The sequence below is a fragment of the Rhinoderma darwinii genome, chromosome 8 (genome assembly GCF_050947455.1).
Source record: "Rhinoderma darwinii isolate aRhiDar2 chromosome 8, aRhiDar2.hap1, whole genome shotgun sequence".
Taxonomy (NCBI): domain Eukaryota; kingdom Metazoa; phylum Chordata; class Amphibia; order Anura; family Rhinodermatidae; genus Rhinoderma; species Rhinoderma darwinii.
The window spans coordinates 20,365,292-20,383,865 of NC_134694.1; the positions used below are offsets into that span (position 1 = coordinate 20,365,292).

General features: G+C 43.3%; 1 protein-coding gene across 1 annotated transcript in view; it reads left to right on the forward strand.

The window, feature by feature from the left end:
- The window catches only part of PDZD4 (PDZ domain containing 4), a 106,142-nt gene extending 88,468 nt beyond the window's left edge, over positions 1-17,674 (forward strand). Inside the window, exons 2-8 of the mRNA XM_075835468.1 lie at positions 6,024-6,286; positions 7,143-7,233; positions 9,094-9,192; positions 9,451-9,513; positions 11,346-11,447; positions 12,296-12,406; positions 13,641-17,674. Of these exons, the coding sequence (XP_075691583.1) occupies positions 6,024-6,286; positions 7,143-7,233; positions 9,094-9,192; positions 9,451-9,513; positions 11,346-11,447; positions 12,296-12,406; positions 13,641-15,257 (2,346 nt within the window). The 3' untranslated portion in view covers positions 15,258-17,674. The remainder of the gene's footprint in view (positions 1-6,023; positions 6,287-7,142; positions 7,234-9,093; positions 9,193-9,450; positions 9,514-11,345; positions 11,448-12,295; positions 12,407-13,640) is intronic.
- Positions 17,675-18,574: the final 900 nt, after the last annotated feature.

Sequence of the window (18,574 nt, forward strand, 5' to 3'; positions counted from 1 at the left end):
GAACTGTTCGGCGCTATTCTGTTATATGGATTCGGTAGGGGAGGCGTATCGTGTATACGGCGGTAACGCTTGGTTGCGGTATGACGAACAGTTTCGTCAGCGGAAGTCGGTGCGCCCGTCGTTGCGATGGGACCACAAAGATATCAGTTTGTGGATGCGTTTGATGTCTGCGCCAAAACAGGGGCAGCAGCCCTTTCGGGATGCGGCCGGCGGTCAGGGGTCAGCAGCGGGTCGGTCAGGATCCTCAGGAAAGGGGTGTTGCTGGCAGTATAATGAGGGGCATTGCAAGTTCGGCCCAGACTGCAGGTACAAGCACGAGTGCTCCGGTTGCGGAGGCGCCCATGGTTTGTCCAGATGCTTCAAGAAGAATAAGGGCAGGCAGGGAGATGCTGAGCAGAAGAGGGGCGACGCCGGTGAGGGTGGAAAGGATGCTCCCGTTTTTAGGGGGCTATCCAAATAGGAAAGTGGCGGAGTTGTTATGGTTAGGATTTTCAGAAGGTTTTCGGATTCCTTGTACGTCGGTTGGACGTGATGGGGTAGTCCGTAATTTGTCGTCTGCTTTGGCGCGGCCTGATCTGGTTACGGATAAGCTGCTGAAGGAGGTGGCGTTGGGCCGCATGGCGGGTCCGTTTTCCTCCACGCCTGTTCAGAATTTGCGTGTTTCCCCGTTAGGTTTGGTTCCAAAAAAGGAGGCAAATAAATTCCGCCTTATTCATCACTTGTCTTATCCGGAAGGCGAGTCGGTGAATGACGGCATTGATCCGGCCCTGTGCGCGGTTAGTTACACTAACTTTGATGCGGCGGTTGTTTGGGTTCGGAAATACGGGAAGGGCTCTCTGTTAGCAAAAACTGACATTGAGGCCGCTTTTCGTTTATTGCCGGTGCATCCGGATAGTTTTTGTTTGCTGGGATGTTATTGGCAGGAGGAATATTTTGTGGATTGTTGCCTCCCGATGGGCTGCTCCATTTCATGCGCTTATTTTGAGATGTTTAGCACGTTTTTGGAGTGGGTGGTCCGTCGGGAGGCGCAGGTGCAATCTGCCCTGCATTATCTGGATGATTTCCTGTTTATCGGGCCGCCGGGTACCTATGTGTGTGCAGGATTGCTACACACTATGGAGAGAGTGGCAATGGATTTTGGGGTACCTTTGGCGCCTGAAAAAACTGAGGGACCCACGACGGTCATTAAGTTTTTGGGAATCATGATTGATTCAGATAATATGGAGTGTCGCTTGCCTGATGATAAGTTGCTGGAGATGAGAGAGTTGGTGGCGAGTGCGCTGCGCAGGAAAAAGATACAGTTGCGGGACTTGCAATCCTTGTTGGGGCATTTGAATTTTGCTTGTAGGATTATGCCCATGGGGCGGGTGTTTTGCAGGCGATTGGCAAGTGCTACCGCAGGGGTGCATTCCCCTCATCATTTCATTAGGTTGTCGGCGGAGTTGAAAGCTGATTTGTTGGTGTGGGGGGAGTTTTTGCAGACCTATAATGGGCGGTCGGTGCTCATGTATCAGCCGGTGTCTAGTGTGGACTTGGAGCTGTATACTGATGCATCAGGTGCTTGTGGATTTGGGGCTTATTTCCAGGGGCAGTGGTGTGCAGGAGTTTGGCCTGATACATGGCATGAATGTGGTTTTGTCCGTAACTTGGCTCTGCTGGAATTGTTCCCGATTGTGGTGGCTGCGGAGTTGTGGGGGGATTGTCTGCGGGACCGGAGAGTGCGTTTCGTATGTGACAAAGTCGTGCGACTATTGCGACATTTAGTTTTGAGAGGTCTGATGTTGAATGCGCATTTTGTGGCAGTGCATATTCCTGGGGTGCTGAATTCTGTGGCTGATTCCCTTTCTCGTCAACAGTGGGACAGGTTTCGTCTGCTGGCGCCGGGGGCGGAGTCTCATGGCCTGCCGTGTCCAGAGCATCTGTGGAAGGTGGTGTGACAATGGCGATGTCGCTTGTGGAAAGGTCGGTTAGTGCGGTAACGTGGCAGAGGTACAGTGCGGTGTGGCAGGTATGGGAGGTGTTGTTGGAAAATGCGCAGGCAGGTATTGCAGATCGGCAGGCGTGTTTGCTGTATTTTATAGGAAATGCGTACAGTGAAGGGGCGTCTGCAGCAACGGTCGCTCGCAGTTTGTCGGCCTTGGCTTTTTGGTTTAAGAAGAAAGGTGAGGAGGACGTGACTAAGTCCTTTCTGGTGCGGCAGGCAATGAAGGGTTTCAGGAGGGGTTCCGCAGTTAGGGATCTCAGGAAGCCGGTGTCATTTGAGCTGTTGGTAGCAATTTGTGAGTTGTTGAGGGAGGTTTGTGTTTCAGCATTTGAAGTGCGGCTATTTACACTGGCCTTTTCTTTGGCGTTCTTTGGGGCGTTCCGGATATCGGAGTTGGTGTCGGTCAGTAAGAGTGTGGCAGGGGGCTTATTGTTCGCGGATGTGGATTTGGATGGCTCCTGCCTTTCTTGTTTGCTTCGTAGATCTAAGACAGATCAGGAAGGGAGAGGTTTTGTGGTGCGTTTGTATGAGTTACCAGGGTCGCAGGTGTGCCCGGTCCGCTTTTTTCGGGAGTTTGTTGCAGTGAGGCCTGAGGGCCCGGCATCCTTGTTGGTTCATGCAGACGGGCTGTCTCTGTCAAAATTCCAGTTTTCACAGGTGTTCAAAAAATGTATCCTGTTGTCTGGCAGAGGTGGAGCAGGTTTTAGCTCTCATTCCTTTAGAATTGGCGCAGCTACGGAAGCAGCTCGGTGGGGTTTATCCCCGGCGATGGTTAAGAAGATTGGTAGGTGGGAGTCAGACAGATATAGGTTGTATGTGCGGCCTCACTTGCTTTGATGCGGTGGTGAGAAGATGTGCTGGAGGTGGATATGGAGTAGTTACGTTGTTGTTTTGTGTTGTTTTAGGTGCAGGTCCCTGCTTGATTTGGATCATGGGGCACTCCTACGTGCACTGGGGAGGTGTGCGTGCAGATGTTCGTCCGGCCGGACGACAGTTGGGCATGGATCACGCAGAGGTGCAGGTCAGATGGTTGGGCCTGCGGGGCATGCTGTGGTGTAGGCTGTTACCAGAGGTACAATTTTATGCAGGTTTGGACAGGGCGCCGGATATCTTAGTGGTGCACCTTGGCGGCAATGATTTGGGCATTCGGTCGTCCAGGGATTTAGTGAGGGATGTGAAGATTGACCTTTTGCGGTTGTGGTCGGCGTTCCCAGGAGTGGTTATTGTATGGTCGGATATTGTGGCTCGCAAGGTGTGGCGGCAGGCACGTTCCGTACATAGCTTAAATAAAGCGCGAGCAAAGGTCAACAAGGTAGTTGGCAGGTTTGTGGCACGCAATGGCGGTGTTGTGGTGCGGCATAAGGAGTTGGAGGGTAGAGAGGTAGGTTTCCTCAGGGCGGATGGTGTTCATCTAAACGAGGTGGGTCTGGATATGTGGACCCTGGACATTAAGGAGGGCATGGAGAAAGCCCTGCAGTTGTGGAGGGACAATCATGTGTAAGGGGTCACACATGATTGTCGTGGCGGTAGGAGGAGGGGTCTTTGGAGGCACGTAATGGTAAGAAGGAGAAGCAACAATGGAGATTGTTGCAAGAGAACTCGGGGCGTTTAACCCGGGATAGTATTGGAGGGGCTGGGGAGTGGTTACCCAGCTCATATATATTCCTGATGGGCAGGGTCCCCAGGAAGGGAGAGAGAGGTCTTGGACATGGTTGGTGCCCTCGGGTCAGGTGCAGAACGGCTGTAGGGTAAGGGGTCCAGACCTAATAAGGAAACGATGGAGTTTAATGATTGAAGTGCCTTCAAGGATCCTTTATCTGGAGTTGGGAAATAGAGCAGGATGTTATCATGGAGTTATGATGTGTTTATGGTTATGCTCTTTTTCAGAAAAAAGGTGTGTTTAATAAATGGCTGCTGTGGCCTTTACACCAAAATTCATGTGTGGTCTCTTATTGGGGTTTGGGGTGTAAGGTCGTAGATAGCGGAAGCATCAAACATACCTTAAGTCAAGTAAGCCCAGCGTAATGTAGGCGCAGCCGTAATGAAGGAAGCGCATGACTAGGTGTTTGGGAGTTCTAGGCTATTATGTTCTAGGTATTATGTTTTAGGCTATATTTATAGGGATTGGAGGGTTATGTGAAAGGGGCATGGGGCAAAATGTATCTATATGTGGTGGGTGGAGAATAAAGTATATAAGTCCATGCGGGGAAGAAGCAGCCCTCTTTCCCGCTGGACAACAGGAGAAAGTTTTGTCCCGCCCGCCCTCCCAGTATTTTTCTCCTGTTTATGGGAATTTGTCGGTTGGGGTTTTGTTTTGTCACAGTAGCGATGGCGGTAGGAGGAGGGGTCTTTGGAGGCACGTAATGGTAAGAAGGAGAAGCAACAATGGAGATTGTTGCAAGAGAACTCGGGGCGTTTAACCCGGGATAGTATTGGAGGGGCTGGGGAGTGGTTACCCAGCTCATATATATTCCTGATGGGCAGGGTCCCCAGGAAAGGAGAGAGAGGTCTTGGACATGGTTGGTGCCCTCGGGTCAGGTGCAGAACGGCTGTAGGGTAAGGGGTCCAGACCTAATAAGGAAACGATGGAGTTTAATGATTGAAGTGCCTTCAAGGATCCTTTATCTGGAGTTGGGAAATAGAGCAGGATGTTATCATGGAGTTATGATGTGTTTATGGTTATGCTCTTTTTCAGAAAAAAGGTGTGTTTAATAAATGGCTGCTGTGGCCTTTACACCAAAATTCATGTGTGGTCTCTTATTGGGGTTTGGGGTGTAAGGTCGTAGATAGCGGAAGCATCAAACATACCTTAAGTCAAGCTCCTCCAGAGCGAGAGTCACTCTTTGTAACCACTATCCACTCTGCCCAAGAGATGAGGATCTTGAACAGAGTATCCCTCTCTACTAACTCCCTAATAAAGTATATTAAAAGGGGTTAGCTAAACTGGACAACCTCTTTAAGATCTAAGACTAAGTGAGAAGCAAGACTCTCAAAAGGTGGACAAGGTCCAGGCAGATTGCAATTATGGCACTTCACACAGAATAATGTTTTGTTCTACTCTAAAATCTCAGTGGGCGCCATCTAGGTGCCACTTACACAGAAGCTCTTTCTGCTATTTACAATGTTCTGCCAAACTGTGGCAACTGCCATTTTAAATTCTCTGCATGATATAATATTATTTTAATTAAATGACAGCAGTGATTTTCCATGGAATGTGCACCTTCTCAGATTTTATTCGCATTAGCGCTCCGCCGCTCAACCTTCACCCTTTTAGTTTAAGAAAAACAGACTTCTAAACAATGAAAATTAATTGGGTAATTGGTTTGCAAGTGCCAACTCAATGCCACATCAGTAGTGATTGAGTTTAATAAGAGTACTCTCTATTTATGAATTGAGGTATTAAATTAATTGTAGAATCTGAACCAGAACTGAAAGAACTTAAGGATGGATATTTAATAAGTAACGTCCCCCCCCCCCCCCCATCTACCATTCAATAAAAATGTAGCCCCTCTAAGGTTGGCAATAATAACTCATTGTTTACAAGTTTATAGAATTAGTATTTATATAGCACCAACATATCCCACAGTGTTGTAGATGTTCCCAACAGGGGTATAACTATAGAGTATAGACAGTTTCAGTTGCATCTAGGTTCTGGAGTCTGAGGAGGCCCAAAAGGTCCCGCAGGCCCATATAAGGAGACCGGTATTAAATTATGTGTAATATTTGGGTCAGGGGGGGGGGGGTAAAGTATTTAGCATTCGGGCCCAGAAGGTTCATGTTACAACTCAAGCTCTACTTTCACTATCTTAGTCATACACTAGGTTTTTGAAGCATGGAAGGAAATTACCCAGAGGAAACCCATTGAACTATAGGAAGAACTTTGAAACTCCCTGTAGATATGGCCCTCTAAAGATTAGGGCAGCAGCCTGGGTACTCTACTCTGATTTTGTTGAGAAACTATTTAGAAAAAGGAAGACTCCTTTTCTCATAAAAGTCATTGTAAGGTTGATCTGATGTTTCCATTTCTATTATTTCACAGGTGAATGGAAAAGAACTTTCGCGACTCTCCCAAGAGCAGACACTTGAAACATTACGAGCCAGTAAAGATCCTCTGCTGATTCAAGTGCTGAGACGCAGTCCCCGTATGAAGGGAGCGGCATTGACAGCTTCCTCCCATGACCTACAATTTGTGGACAGTGGAACCCAGACAGATATTACCTTTGAGCACATCATGACAATAGGCAAAGCTCGACCTCCAAGCCCGGCCATGGTGGTTATAGAACCATATGTACTATCAGAGCTGTGAGTAGTGACTCTGCTACTAATGAGCGATAAATATATTTATTGTTTGTCTATAGTGACGTAACACATTGCTGATTCGCTGTCAACTCTACATTCTGCTTGGGGCTGTTAAGTCTCCATGCAACACTGGGGCCCAGCCCTACATCATTAAGCCTGAGACCATGACAAGAGGGATTGAAAAATAATGATCGAGAATAAAAAGCAGGGTCATTTTCTTCTTATTTCATTGCAACTATTTGTCTTTGCATAGCATTGAAGGTGTTGTTTACTTTTGGCAATCACTTTTTGTTAGAAGGATCCCCCAAAAATGCATACATCACAGAATGCTCCATTGCTTATACCTCCAGTGATCAATTTTAATATGTTCAATCTGTTCAATTTCCCTACAGCTCCTCTACAGGGGAAATTAAGTATTACAAAGTTCCAATTGAAATTAATTGGCTCTTCATCTAATGCACAGACACATGAATTCTTCCAGAGGGAGAGACACTCTTTGTAGCCACTGTGGCTGATAAATTAGTGACCTGAATAGCGGGCCATCTCTATCAACTCAGAATTCGTTAAAAATGTATTTTAAAATAGGTTCTCTACTACAAAGTAAAAAGTATAGTTATTCAAAATCTCAATGGGTTCTCGAAAAGTGGTAAAGGCCCATGGATGTTTAAATTTGGAATTGTGGTTGAATTTATGTAAAATAACCATTAAAAGCCATCTAGAGGAAGCCAGCTAACTATAATAGTAAAAATGTAATAAGTCTATAATAGGTACATTAGGAGAGATGTTTGAGAATAGAGTGTGGTATATTTAGATATCACAATACTGGGACTTACCATGTCATGTTTTCTTCCTTTTACAGTCCTCCAATTGGGAATGAATTCTATGAACAGTCTGAGTTCATGGATGGAGTACAACCCGAGGGAGAGCGCACTGACGAGTTGGAATATGAAGTGAGTTTCCTTGGGCTGCTTTATATCCATAATATACATTGGAGCCATCAGAAAAACATGGCAACATTGAAATAAATGCCCAGTCATGTAATACATGGACAGGCCGTGTCTGCCAGAGCAAGAGCCTATCTTTGTTAGCGGCTTTCAACTCTGGCTAATAGAGGGGTATCCCAAGGGAGAGACCCTCCTTTATTACACCCATTTGCCCTAATAGAGCAATTGGAAGGAGGTTGTCATGATAAGACAACCGCTTTAACTTTCATTCTAGTATGTACCATTACCTTTAAAGATACGACTACGTGAGAATTAGTTTTTGTTTCTTTTTTTTTTCCTTAGGGGATAATGGTAGTAGTGAGGGTGAGTCTTGGCTATCCCGACTCTATTATTAAAAAAGCCCAGAGAGCCATATATACAGCTTGGCAGACCACCAACATGATTTGGACCTGTTTAAAATCGGTCTTAGTTAGAAAAATTACTAAAATATAAAACGATAAGCCAGCACAGTTTGAGGGGACTCTCCAGGTAACTTTTCTGGTCCCTCTGGCCTTTCAAACTAAATAACATCCTCTTATAACTGTACAGTGAACAGGACTCGCATTGGACCACTTCTTTACGCTCAACCTAATTCTGCTTCACCCACCCTACATAACCAACAGTTTAGATTGTCACTAAAGATACAAAGGAAAACACATTTCTTCACCTTATTTCCACTTCATGTTTTTCTCCTTTTTTTCTTATTATATAGTTAAATAGGTTTCAAAGTTGAGTAGGTTGAAAAAGCCACAGGTCCATCAAGTTGTTCAACCTTTCTCGATATCTAGTTCTTCTAGTTCTTTCCCCACTCTCATAAATTCCCAACTCTCTAGTGAGCCTATTCTTATCTGCCAGGCTTTAAAGTGCTTGTCTCATTTGCCCAGGCAAAAGGGAAATGTAGTATTTTATGGCGACCATTTAGATGAATGGCCCTCCATGTAATATATGGATGGCTGGAGTCTGGCAGAACAGGAGACATTATAACAAAGCAGTTCTCTATTCTGGCTCATGGAGGGGAGTCTTCAGTGAGGCTACCCTCTGTATGATATTTAAATGCCTAAGAGGGCATATGGACAGGGGTTGTCTTCATGGGTCCAGTAGTCTTGTTTACTATCTTTTTATTTTTTATTAACATCTTTAAAAAACATATTCTAGTAATTGGACTCCAGGTCTTTGCCCAATCACTAGAAATTTTACAAGGCCACTTTCTGTCAAATGTTGTTGCCATTTTGTGGACATGAAGGAGCATGATAGAAGCCAACCTAAGACAGACATCTGTGGGAAAAGTCAATCAGTTGTGTTGGATTTTATCGGACATTGTCAGGTGCAGTCATTGATAATACTTGGAAAGTCATTTGTGACCAAAGGAGTGGGATGAGTCTACAAACAGCTTCCTCACCTCATCAATAGAAGTCCAGGTTGCAAAGCAAGATAGAGTTCACTCTGCCAATTGTTGGTGCCCCTATGCAGACCAACCATGAATGACATGGTGACACGAAGGAGCATGGCTGAAGTCAACCTAAGGCAGACATCTGTAGGAAAAATCAATCTGTTGGGTTGGATTTTTTTCGGTCATTGTCAGGTGCAGTCATTGATAATACTTGGATTTGTGACCACAGGAGTGGGATAAGTCTACAAACAGCTTCCTCACCTCATCAATAGATGTCCAGGTTATAGAACAAGGTAGAGTTCAATCTGCCAATTGTTGGTGCCACCCTTGCAGACCAACCATGAATGACAATGGTGACATGTCATTCAAATAGATTTTTATACCCAAAGCAAATTACTTTATCACATGGCTGTTCCTCCTTTTTTCTCCTCTTCTAGGAAGTTGAGCTGTGTAAAATAAACCATCAAGACAAGCTTGGGCTAACAGTTTGTTATCGCACTGATGATGAAGAAGACCTGGGGATATATGTTGGAGAGGTATGAGAGTCTTCCTCAAGTTCTATTACTTTGCATTTCCCACATTTACTCTATTGAGTTAATTTGTTTCATCTCAGCCTTTCAGTATTTACTTGTAAAGTGTTTCATCTGTTACGACACTTTTATCTCTGCAGGTTGTGGGAGTTTTAAGAACAAGTACATGATTTGTAGAGGCAGATGCAAACTGCGGTTATGCAGCTGTAGAAACAGTCAGAGCTCCAACAAGATGATATATAATGTTAATGTTCTCTCTTAAAGGTAAATCCAAACAGCATTGCAGCAATAGATGGGAGGATCAGGGAAGGAGACAGAATTCTACAGGTAATAATGGAATAATAGCACCAAATATTGTGTATATCATCTTTACTTCGGATACTCCTACTCCGCGTGCCATTTTAAGTATCATATCCTTCGGAGTTTGAAAGATGAATACACCCAAGGTAGAACTAACATACATAAAACTAAAGCAAAAATGGCAACAAAATAAGACATGGCTGGGATTGCAATATGGCACTTGGATTGAATACCAAAATACATGACATATGATAATAAAGTAATGAAAAGAATAAGACCCCTAAAATAAATGTGTGTAGTCTTTGGATCAAGACCTAAATCGGGTTCACAAAACTTGTTTTAGGTCATTTAACTGCACAACTGACTCATATTGCTAAAATTAGGGATGACAATATCATGGACAGTACAGCAGACGGTGTGGACACACTCGGTTGCCAACGGATTTGGCCTGGGGCTAGACGAGGAGACGGGGTGATTCTAAGAGATTGTGCGTTCTTCACATTTAATCTCCTGCAAGGAGGTATGGACTTTGCCAGAGGGAATCCCCAGGTTGCTTTCCTGGGGTAGTCTTCTTTGTCAACGTGAGTAGACAACATGAAGAGGTAGGGTGTAGGGTGGTACCAGATAGGTAGGAGACTTGTCATAGAAATCTGGGGTTAGGGCTGGAGGAATACTTGCAACATGGGAAACAGGCATGAGTAAGCATGGTAAGTGCTCGGCATCACATTATAGATAGTGAGCTCATCTCATTCTTCTCAAGACAAACCCTGATATGCCCCAACAAGTCAACATTTCTGGTGGACCATACCTCATGTAGACAAACCCCTATTAATTTATGGTCTGAGAAATGGAATGATCCTGTAGAAGTGTTGGCTTGTAATCTTAGGTATACAGTATATTTGTTGGGAATCACATATTTTGTTGTCACAATGACCCAGAAATCATAGAGTAGTATTTGAAGCCTCCACAAAAAACAATTTTCACGTCATGTTACATTGCTGTCATTACGCTACAGTATACTTTCAGCCTACATCTGAACCTTGGATTAGACATGAAGCAGTTGCTTTAAACTCATAGCACTTTCTGCTGAGCTTTTGTAGAGCTACAAAATTCTTAAATTTGACTTTTGAATTTGAATTGGTATATAAAAAATTTAAATTTCAAACAGTGAATAAAGTTTTCATTTTGAAATGAGAAAGATGCACATGACAGGAAGGGTTGGTAGAGCATAGGTGCCAGAACCTGCTGTCCGGGCTTTGTTGTCCACTGCTTATCCCTGTAAGAGAGCTCTGTCTAGCCCAAACTCAATCTAGTCGCCCAGTGTGAAATAAGCTTGGGGCAATAACCTGGCTGCTTTCACCCTATGCAGTAGTCCAAAGACATTAGAAGCTAAAACTCTTACTACACTTGTCTGATCAGGTAATGATATAGATAGTAAAAATGTATAAACTAGTTTAAGATGTTCCAAACATCTAACTAGCTTCACCAACTGAGTAAGCCTCTCAAATAAACCAAGGAAGCCACTTGTTCAAAGGGGTTTTCTTACTTTATGACATAGGACATTTACAATCCGGCTGTTTCTGAACACCCATAGTCTTCAAAGGAGAGGGCCAAGCACAAGTCACACCTCTCCATATGCCCTCTAGTATGTGGCCTCTGCCGGCCATCACAGCTAACCAAAGGAAGGTCAGTGGACCCCGGTTCTCCCGATAGCTGTGAGTCTTATCTCATACACGGTGCCATAAATGTCTGAAGCAGATAAACCCCTTTAAGTAATTAAACAACATTAAGATTTCTACCAAAATGTACTGTAAATGTGGATTTACAATTTCTCTATTTATCTTCTTTCTCCTTCACAGATTAATGGCATGGATGTGCAAAACAGGGAAGAAGCAGTAGCAATTCTGACACAGGAGGAGAGCACAAATGTATCCTTGTTGGTTGCCCGTCCAGAGACAGAGGTGAGATACAGTAGTTTCTTCAATTTCCTACCAGTGGCTTTGGTGTAAAATCCACATATAGATATATATGTATGTCCTCTAATGATACCAGTATATACAATGCAGAAGAAGAATAAGAGATAAAGCTCAGTGTTACCCTGTTTTAGAAATTAGAGGTCCCTCCAGGTTTTGGTGGCATTTATGAAAGCTCTTAGCTTGTTGGTTGGTTGGTTTGTGTTTATATATGAGCTGAAACCCTCTCTCAATTGTATTATAATCGCCCAGCAGTAGATAGCTCATGTGTCAGCCATCAGAGGATCCTCTGGTGGGCACAGACTCTGACAGAATAATTAGCCCCATAGGTCCAGCAAAAGATGACCCAATTTGGAGCTGATTCTGAAGCCAATCACTTGCCATTAGGGTCTATTTCTTATGGGTTCATTCTCAAATAACCTATTAGATCCTATTGATGACATGTCCTGTTTGTGCAAAGATAACAATAAAAATTACAATGGAATTAAATTATGATGTGAACATGTTCCTTATAGATGGAGCTTGGTCTGTCAAAATCATTACATGGTGGGCCCAAGGAACCCCAGTCCAACACTGGGTACATCTGATACACTATACACAGAGGTCACGTACAAGCGGTATCAGAGACATAACTTGAGCTCCTTGTCCCGATTTAAAATTATTCCATGATGTAATTATTATGAAATGCCTTTGTACCTCCATACTGCAACCTTATAGCACCAATTGCAATTGCAACCTCTGTAAACATAGCATTGGTCAGGGTATGTGTGTTTAAAACATATTGCTGACTGATTTTTGAGTGAAATGACAACATATTTCACTACTGGTTCTTCTAGATGGGCAGAAGATGGAAGGATAGCGACAGGGAAGACTTCTTGGATGATTTAGTATCTGAAAATGAGGAGGAACTACAAGCAGAGAAGCTGAACTCCCCACCTCAGCAACAGGTACAGATCTACAGTAACACTTTAACTACATTGTGGCATCAACCCTAATATTATTGAACAGTTAAAGTTCTTTAATTTGGAATTAATAGAACCTTAACAGTGCAAGATTATACCATCCCTTTGTTTCACTGTCTCATAGTGGGTTATCTTGGGTTAATGCCTTGTTCCAGTCTTGTGACTTCCCAGAGTACTCTTCAGTATGTTGTAAAAAGAAGTGCATGTAATGACCGTGGCTGGCCACAAGACAGCAGAACTGGGCTTTGCCTATGGTAATTCCCTTTCCCGGGGTCTACCAGTGGATCGCAGTACTCAGCTATCCCCAGGATTTACAGTAGAGATTAATTGTGTGCCAACTGGCCTGCCAAAGGAAATGGAAATATGGAGCATTCAACAGGCAACAATAATACACGAAAACCTGAACACACTTAGTTAAGACAGGGATGTCCCTAACACAGAACCGCAAAAACACTAGGAACCAAAGGCAATGAAAACAAAACTAAAACAGATCCAAGTCACAGAAAATGGCAAGCAGAACAGATAACAACAGACACAAGATAAAAGTGAACAACTTAACAAGAACAAACACGGAAGCAAACAAGGACTGAGGAAATACAAGGCAGAGCTGGAAAAACACAAGACTGCTGCTAACACACAATCTTGCACTGTGTACAGAGAAGCATAAAGCAAACTCATATAGCATACGCTATCATTGACACCATAATGCTGAGGGGAGGGATTCTTAAGGAGAGACAGACCAATGAGGTCACTCTTTCTAAACAAGCCTTCAGGCTCACATGTGGTCATCTGACCTATAGTCAACTGCCTTAGCAACTACCCCAGTTGCTACTTAATAGCTAGGAGATGACGAGCATGCAGGAACAGATATGCCGCTCATAACAGCGCCAGATCATTAGAATTTCTGTACTACTGGATTCTGGATGAAAGGAATTTTACTGTTTTTCCAATTCAATTGTATCTGTTTGTTATACCCTTGCCTCAACTGTACCTTAATTCACACATCTTCTTTGGTGTAATCCAAGTTATCTACTAAGCACAGATCAGTCTACATTATTTTTGTATTCTATCTAGTGCAATTTAGATAGATATTTATCTGAACTATTGTAATAACCATTTATTGTGACAAATATGCAATTATTGCCATCATTTGAAATACATTCTTGCAATGCTGTATAAAGAGACCCCTTTCCTATAATGTATTTTCTTCTCATTTTAGGTTGAAAATGAAGAAGTTGAAGGTAGCCCTAAGTCTCCACGCCCGTTCCCTCATCCAGCAGGTTTAAGCCGTAGTCAGGAACTGGACAGTGGAGTAGGAAGGACAGATGAAAGCACTCGTAATGATGAAAGTTCTGAACATGACATTTTGGGTGATGACCAAACAAGCAGTGCCAATACACCAGGCAGTCAACGTCGTCTGCGTTTCTTACGTGGGGACTCACAGCATCCTCTACAATGTCGAGAATTTCACCATAGCTTGGATTCTTTGCTTGCAGCTGATGGATCAGCACCCTATAATGAGATTCTTCCACCGGGTGCTGGATTAACTGATGAGGAGTATGAGAGATATAGAGAACTGCTGGAAATAACTTGCCATATGGAGAATGGAAATGGGCCTGCTTTTCTCTATGCTTCACGACAGGGTGGTCTAGATGTGAATCGCAATGAAAGTGTTTTACGGGAGATGGCAGTACTGGAAGAGGAGCTGCGGCATCTGGAGTTCAAGTTTCGCAATGTCCTAAGAGCACAAAAGATGCAACAATTGCGAGAACGGTGCATGAAAGCCTGGCTCTTGGAAGAGGAGGACAGTCTTTATGAATTTGTGGGTGGGGGCAGTGGGAACAATGATGGTTCAACAAAGCTTCCAGATATCACAGAACTCCCAGAAAGGTCAGATAAGGACAGTACCAGTGCATACAACACTGGTGAGAGCTGTCGGAGCACTCCACTAATGATGGAACCACCATTACCACTAGACAGTCCATTGAGGAGGATTAATGATCCTTCTGGTGCATTTTGTCAAGCAGCAGAAGGGATTTCATCCAATGCTAACATAAACAGGGGACATGGCAAGAATGTACCACCATACCCTGGCAGTCCGGAGCCTGTGCCATCGAAATTTCGGTCCTTGTGTCGGGAAGGACGGCATACAACAGAAGAAAGGCTGAGAAGAGCAACAAAGGCGGGGAATGAGTTAAATCGGGGAAGTCGTGAGAACAGCCCATACCTCAGCAGACGCCAACGCACTCAAAGTGGAGAACGTTACCGAAGTTGCCTCCAGTTGGTCCAACCAAGAAGTCTTGATGAACTAGATATAGACCCTACATGTGGAAAAGCTATGGGGGCTTCACAAGGCCATCATTCCCAAGTAGAGCCAAGAATGGAATGGAAAGTGAAAGTAAGAAGCGATGGTACCCGTTATGTGGCCAAACGTCCCGTTAGAGATCGCCTCCTGAAAGCAAGAGCCATGAAGATCAAAGAAGAGCGTAGTGGAATGACCACTGATGATGATGCTGTGAGTGAGATGAAGATGGGACGTTACTGGAGTAAGGAAGACAGAAAAAGACATCTCATGCGAGCTCGAGAGCAAAGGAAGAGAAGGGAATTCATGATGCAAAGTAGGTTAGACTGCCTAAGAGAGCAACAACAACAGCAAGGTGCAGATGGCAAAGGCGAGATGAGCATCATTGCCCTCAGCCACCGCAAGACTATGAAAAAACGTAATAAGAAGATCTTGGACAACTGGATCACCATCCAGGAAATGTTGGCACATGGGACACGCTCTGCTGATGGGAAACGGGTTTACAATCCCCTGCTCTCCGTTACCACAGTGTGAGCAGCATCCAAAATGCCAAGCAATCCTTGCCAAATCAGAACCTCTCTATTTTCTGTCTTTGTGCCACAACAACCATTCACGATGCCCCTTTCTTCTAACCAAACTCTCTTACTTTCTAAGTTTTCCATTCAGTTCCATTTTCTTAGGCCTTTTTTTTTCGTCCTCCGTCTTTGAGGATATCTAAGAGGTACTTAAAACACAGGGTTAACTTTTAAACCAGCTTGCTTATAGATTTCACAGCTTCAAAGAAATTTTTAAAGTTCTGGATACTGGACTGGTGCAGTTGTGGAGAAAAATTAAAGCAAATAGGTGGATGTAACAATCCATGATCAAACTTATTCCAGGTGGAACAAAAATGGAGCACAAATTTCTTTTTAAAAAAATATCTGTGAATGAATAACATTGCATTTGCCGAGGCTATTTCTTTCTAAAGGTGTGGTCCTTCCACAAGGCTTTGTTGAAAAATATGGTTACGGAACTGGTTAAAAACGGGAAAAAAACTAAATACTGCCACCTGGTGGTTAAAGAGCACATAGCAACAACATACACTATACCTGATGATGGAGAACAATAATAGCACAAGGATGGTAGTTGTTATGAGATTTGGATAAAGAATCTGCCTTTTATCTTGCGGACACAGCTGCACATTACAATGCTTTTTGCAGGCTCATGTCTTAGAGAATTTAACTTGTCTGTTGTTTCTAATGTGATTGTGACCTTGGATCTTATTTAAAATTGTTATGTTTCCGCAATTCTGTTTGACATTGAATGTGTGGGCCTGAGAGAGAGGAAAGTGGCGAGTCTGGTATAATAGGTGCATGACATAGAGGTATTCTTGCTGGGAGTAGAATGTCTTTCTTTGTCCATTTTTCTAAAATTTGGAGATGCCTGAAGAATAAGACCCAACAGTAAATGCGGTCGTCATCTCAATGCCGTCTGATTGTGTCTTTTAGGTCACTCGATTAAGCATACGTGAAAACTCAAGGGTCTCGTCCCATTTTATCTGGATAGCTTTTGATTAAATGAGACCTTGTTGCGGATTGCCGTAGACAGAAGAAAACTTTAAACCAATTACATATTCATTTTAACGGAATACAAAGGGGTATCAGTTCAACATGTCTGCAGCCTTGAATATCCCAATATAAAAAGTCTAAAACTCATCCAAAAGAAGCTGAACACTAATATAAGCCGCTAGCACTGTGAAAGAAAAGCAACCTAGAAAGTAGGAGCAAGCCTTGTTAGACTGGGAGTGTTGAATAGAAATCTCAATATGGCTGTTGAAGATGAACCCCTAATAGAATAGATTTTATACCGATACCCCCTTCCCACAAGTAATATGATTTATACGGTCCATCTACTGCCAATGTTATTCTTTGTAAGGTAAAACTTACCCCTAACTTTTGCCTTCTGGCCCCTCATACGGTTGAATTAATACTTTTAGCTATCATTTGATAAAGTATTTGTTTGACCTGAGTTTTCTGCTGAAATTCCAGAATAAATAAAGGAACACTACTGGCAAAATTGATATACTGTGTTTTGCCTAGTGCAGGGCTTGAGGGGGCGGTGCACGACACAGGAATTCAAAGAACATCAAAGAGAGGATTTATGTGTTATGCTCCACCCCCGCAGAACCAGCACTAAGTATAATGCAGTATATTAGCTTTTCCGAGAGTGTTTCTTCATCTATAAGTCAGAGTTAAGAATGGCTACAAAGAGCATCTCTTGCTCTGAAGGACCTAGAATATCCATCTATTACACGAACAGTCCATTGATCTCAATGAGCACCACTCAGTGCTTAATAATCCCTGTGGTGGTGCCAGGTTCCTCCACAGGTGACAGCTGAATACTGGAGGTGTCAACAGCAGGGCAGCCTGTGTTTAGCTTATCATCAGGACCCTTCAAAAAAATGCATTTTCTAAAGTGAACAACAAGTTTGGAACATATAGCAACAGGTATTCTAGTAACTTTAATATGAAACTGAGTTGGATTGGAGATGTTTGTAGTTTTCTTCATAAAATTATTATTATTGTCATTATGAAGCAGATACAAAGAAATGGTAACTCCCTCTAATCAACAAATGTAGTTTTAATACCAGATTTCCCATTCATAAATGTAAAGCCGAGAACGATTGTAAATGCTACAACCCACATAGAAGGGGACCAGGCTGACGAGAAGGGACTCTTATCCTTATCTAGTGCTCCCGCAAATGTTCTCCCTGTTCAGCATCCATCCTTCATTGACGGGGTGCCTTCCAGGTCCACCTCTCGGGCTCAGTGAGTAGATGGGGACTGAAAGACTTGTGTTTGATTTCTCTTGTGGGTCGTATGTTTGACTTTCTTTCAATCTCCATTGTTACTGTGTCTCATCTTCTCTGCTACTGGGTCGAGAATCTTAATAAACTTTTACCTTTCTTATAGGAGGGAAATGGTGTCAGACTGTTATTTATTCATATCATCCAGAAAAAATGGGCATTTCATGGCATATCAATTGTAAAGTGTTAAATATTCTGTGTCCGGTAGCTGGGATACCAACAATCCTAAAAATGAGCAAGGACTAGCCATATCTCCAATGGTACTGTAGCTGGGCAGGGTACTTTTATTAGTGGCATACATTGAAGAAGATAGTCCTCACAGGCCCCCAATTATAGTGCAGGGTTTTGCCACCCAGGACAGAAGGGTTTGGTGTTTGTTTCCCCATCTATGTTCCTTTTATGACCCATGGGTAAATTGTCAGCCTTTTGTTTGCTTACAATGTAGTTCCTTTGTAGAAAAGAGTCATCCACAGGTTCTTCTAACTAATACCAAAGGGGATGGAACTAAACTCAGTCTGGGCCCTTCTATCCATAAGCCACATGGACTGCCTCTATGGTACATACACCCTTGCTCTTTATTGAGATGAATGGAAGAAACAGGAAGCTACAAGTGTTTTATCAGCAACACCCCTGCCCGTTTCCTTTATAGTTTACCCTCAAACCAAATCCCAGCGTCTGCATGTCCTGCTTCTTGGTCTAACTATCTGTCATGTTTTTGTTTGTGGCTGTCTGGGTTTCCATATATGAGAAAATAAATCCCCCCTTTCCACCACCCACAAAAGATAAATATTCTTCATTTACTTAGTTGAAAACCAAGGATCGGGAATTCTCCAAATTGACTACGACACCCAGCAATTTTTTGTTGCGTTATAGTTGTTGTTGTGCTTTGTGTCAGTTTGAAGATTGCCGGGAAATTTTTATAATAAGCGGGGGCTCAGTTCCTTATTGATTTAAAGATAGACTGTTTTGCTTGAAGCCCAGACTCCTTCTTACCGCAACACATCAT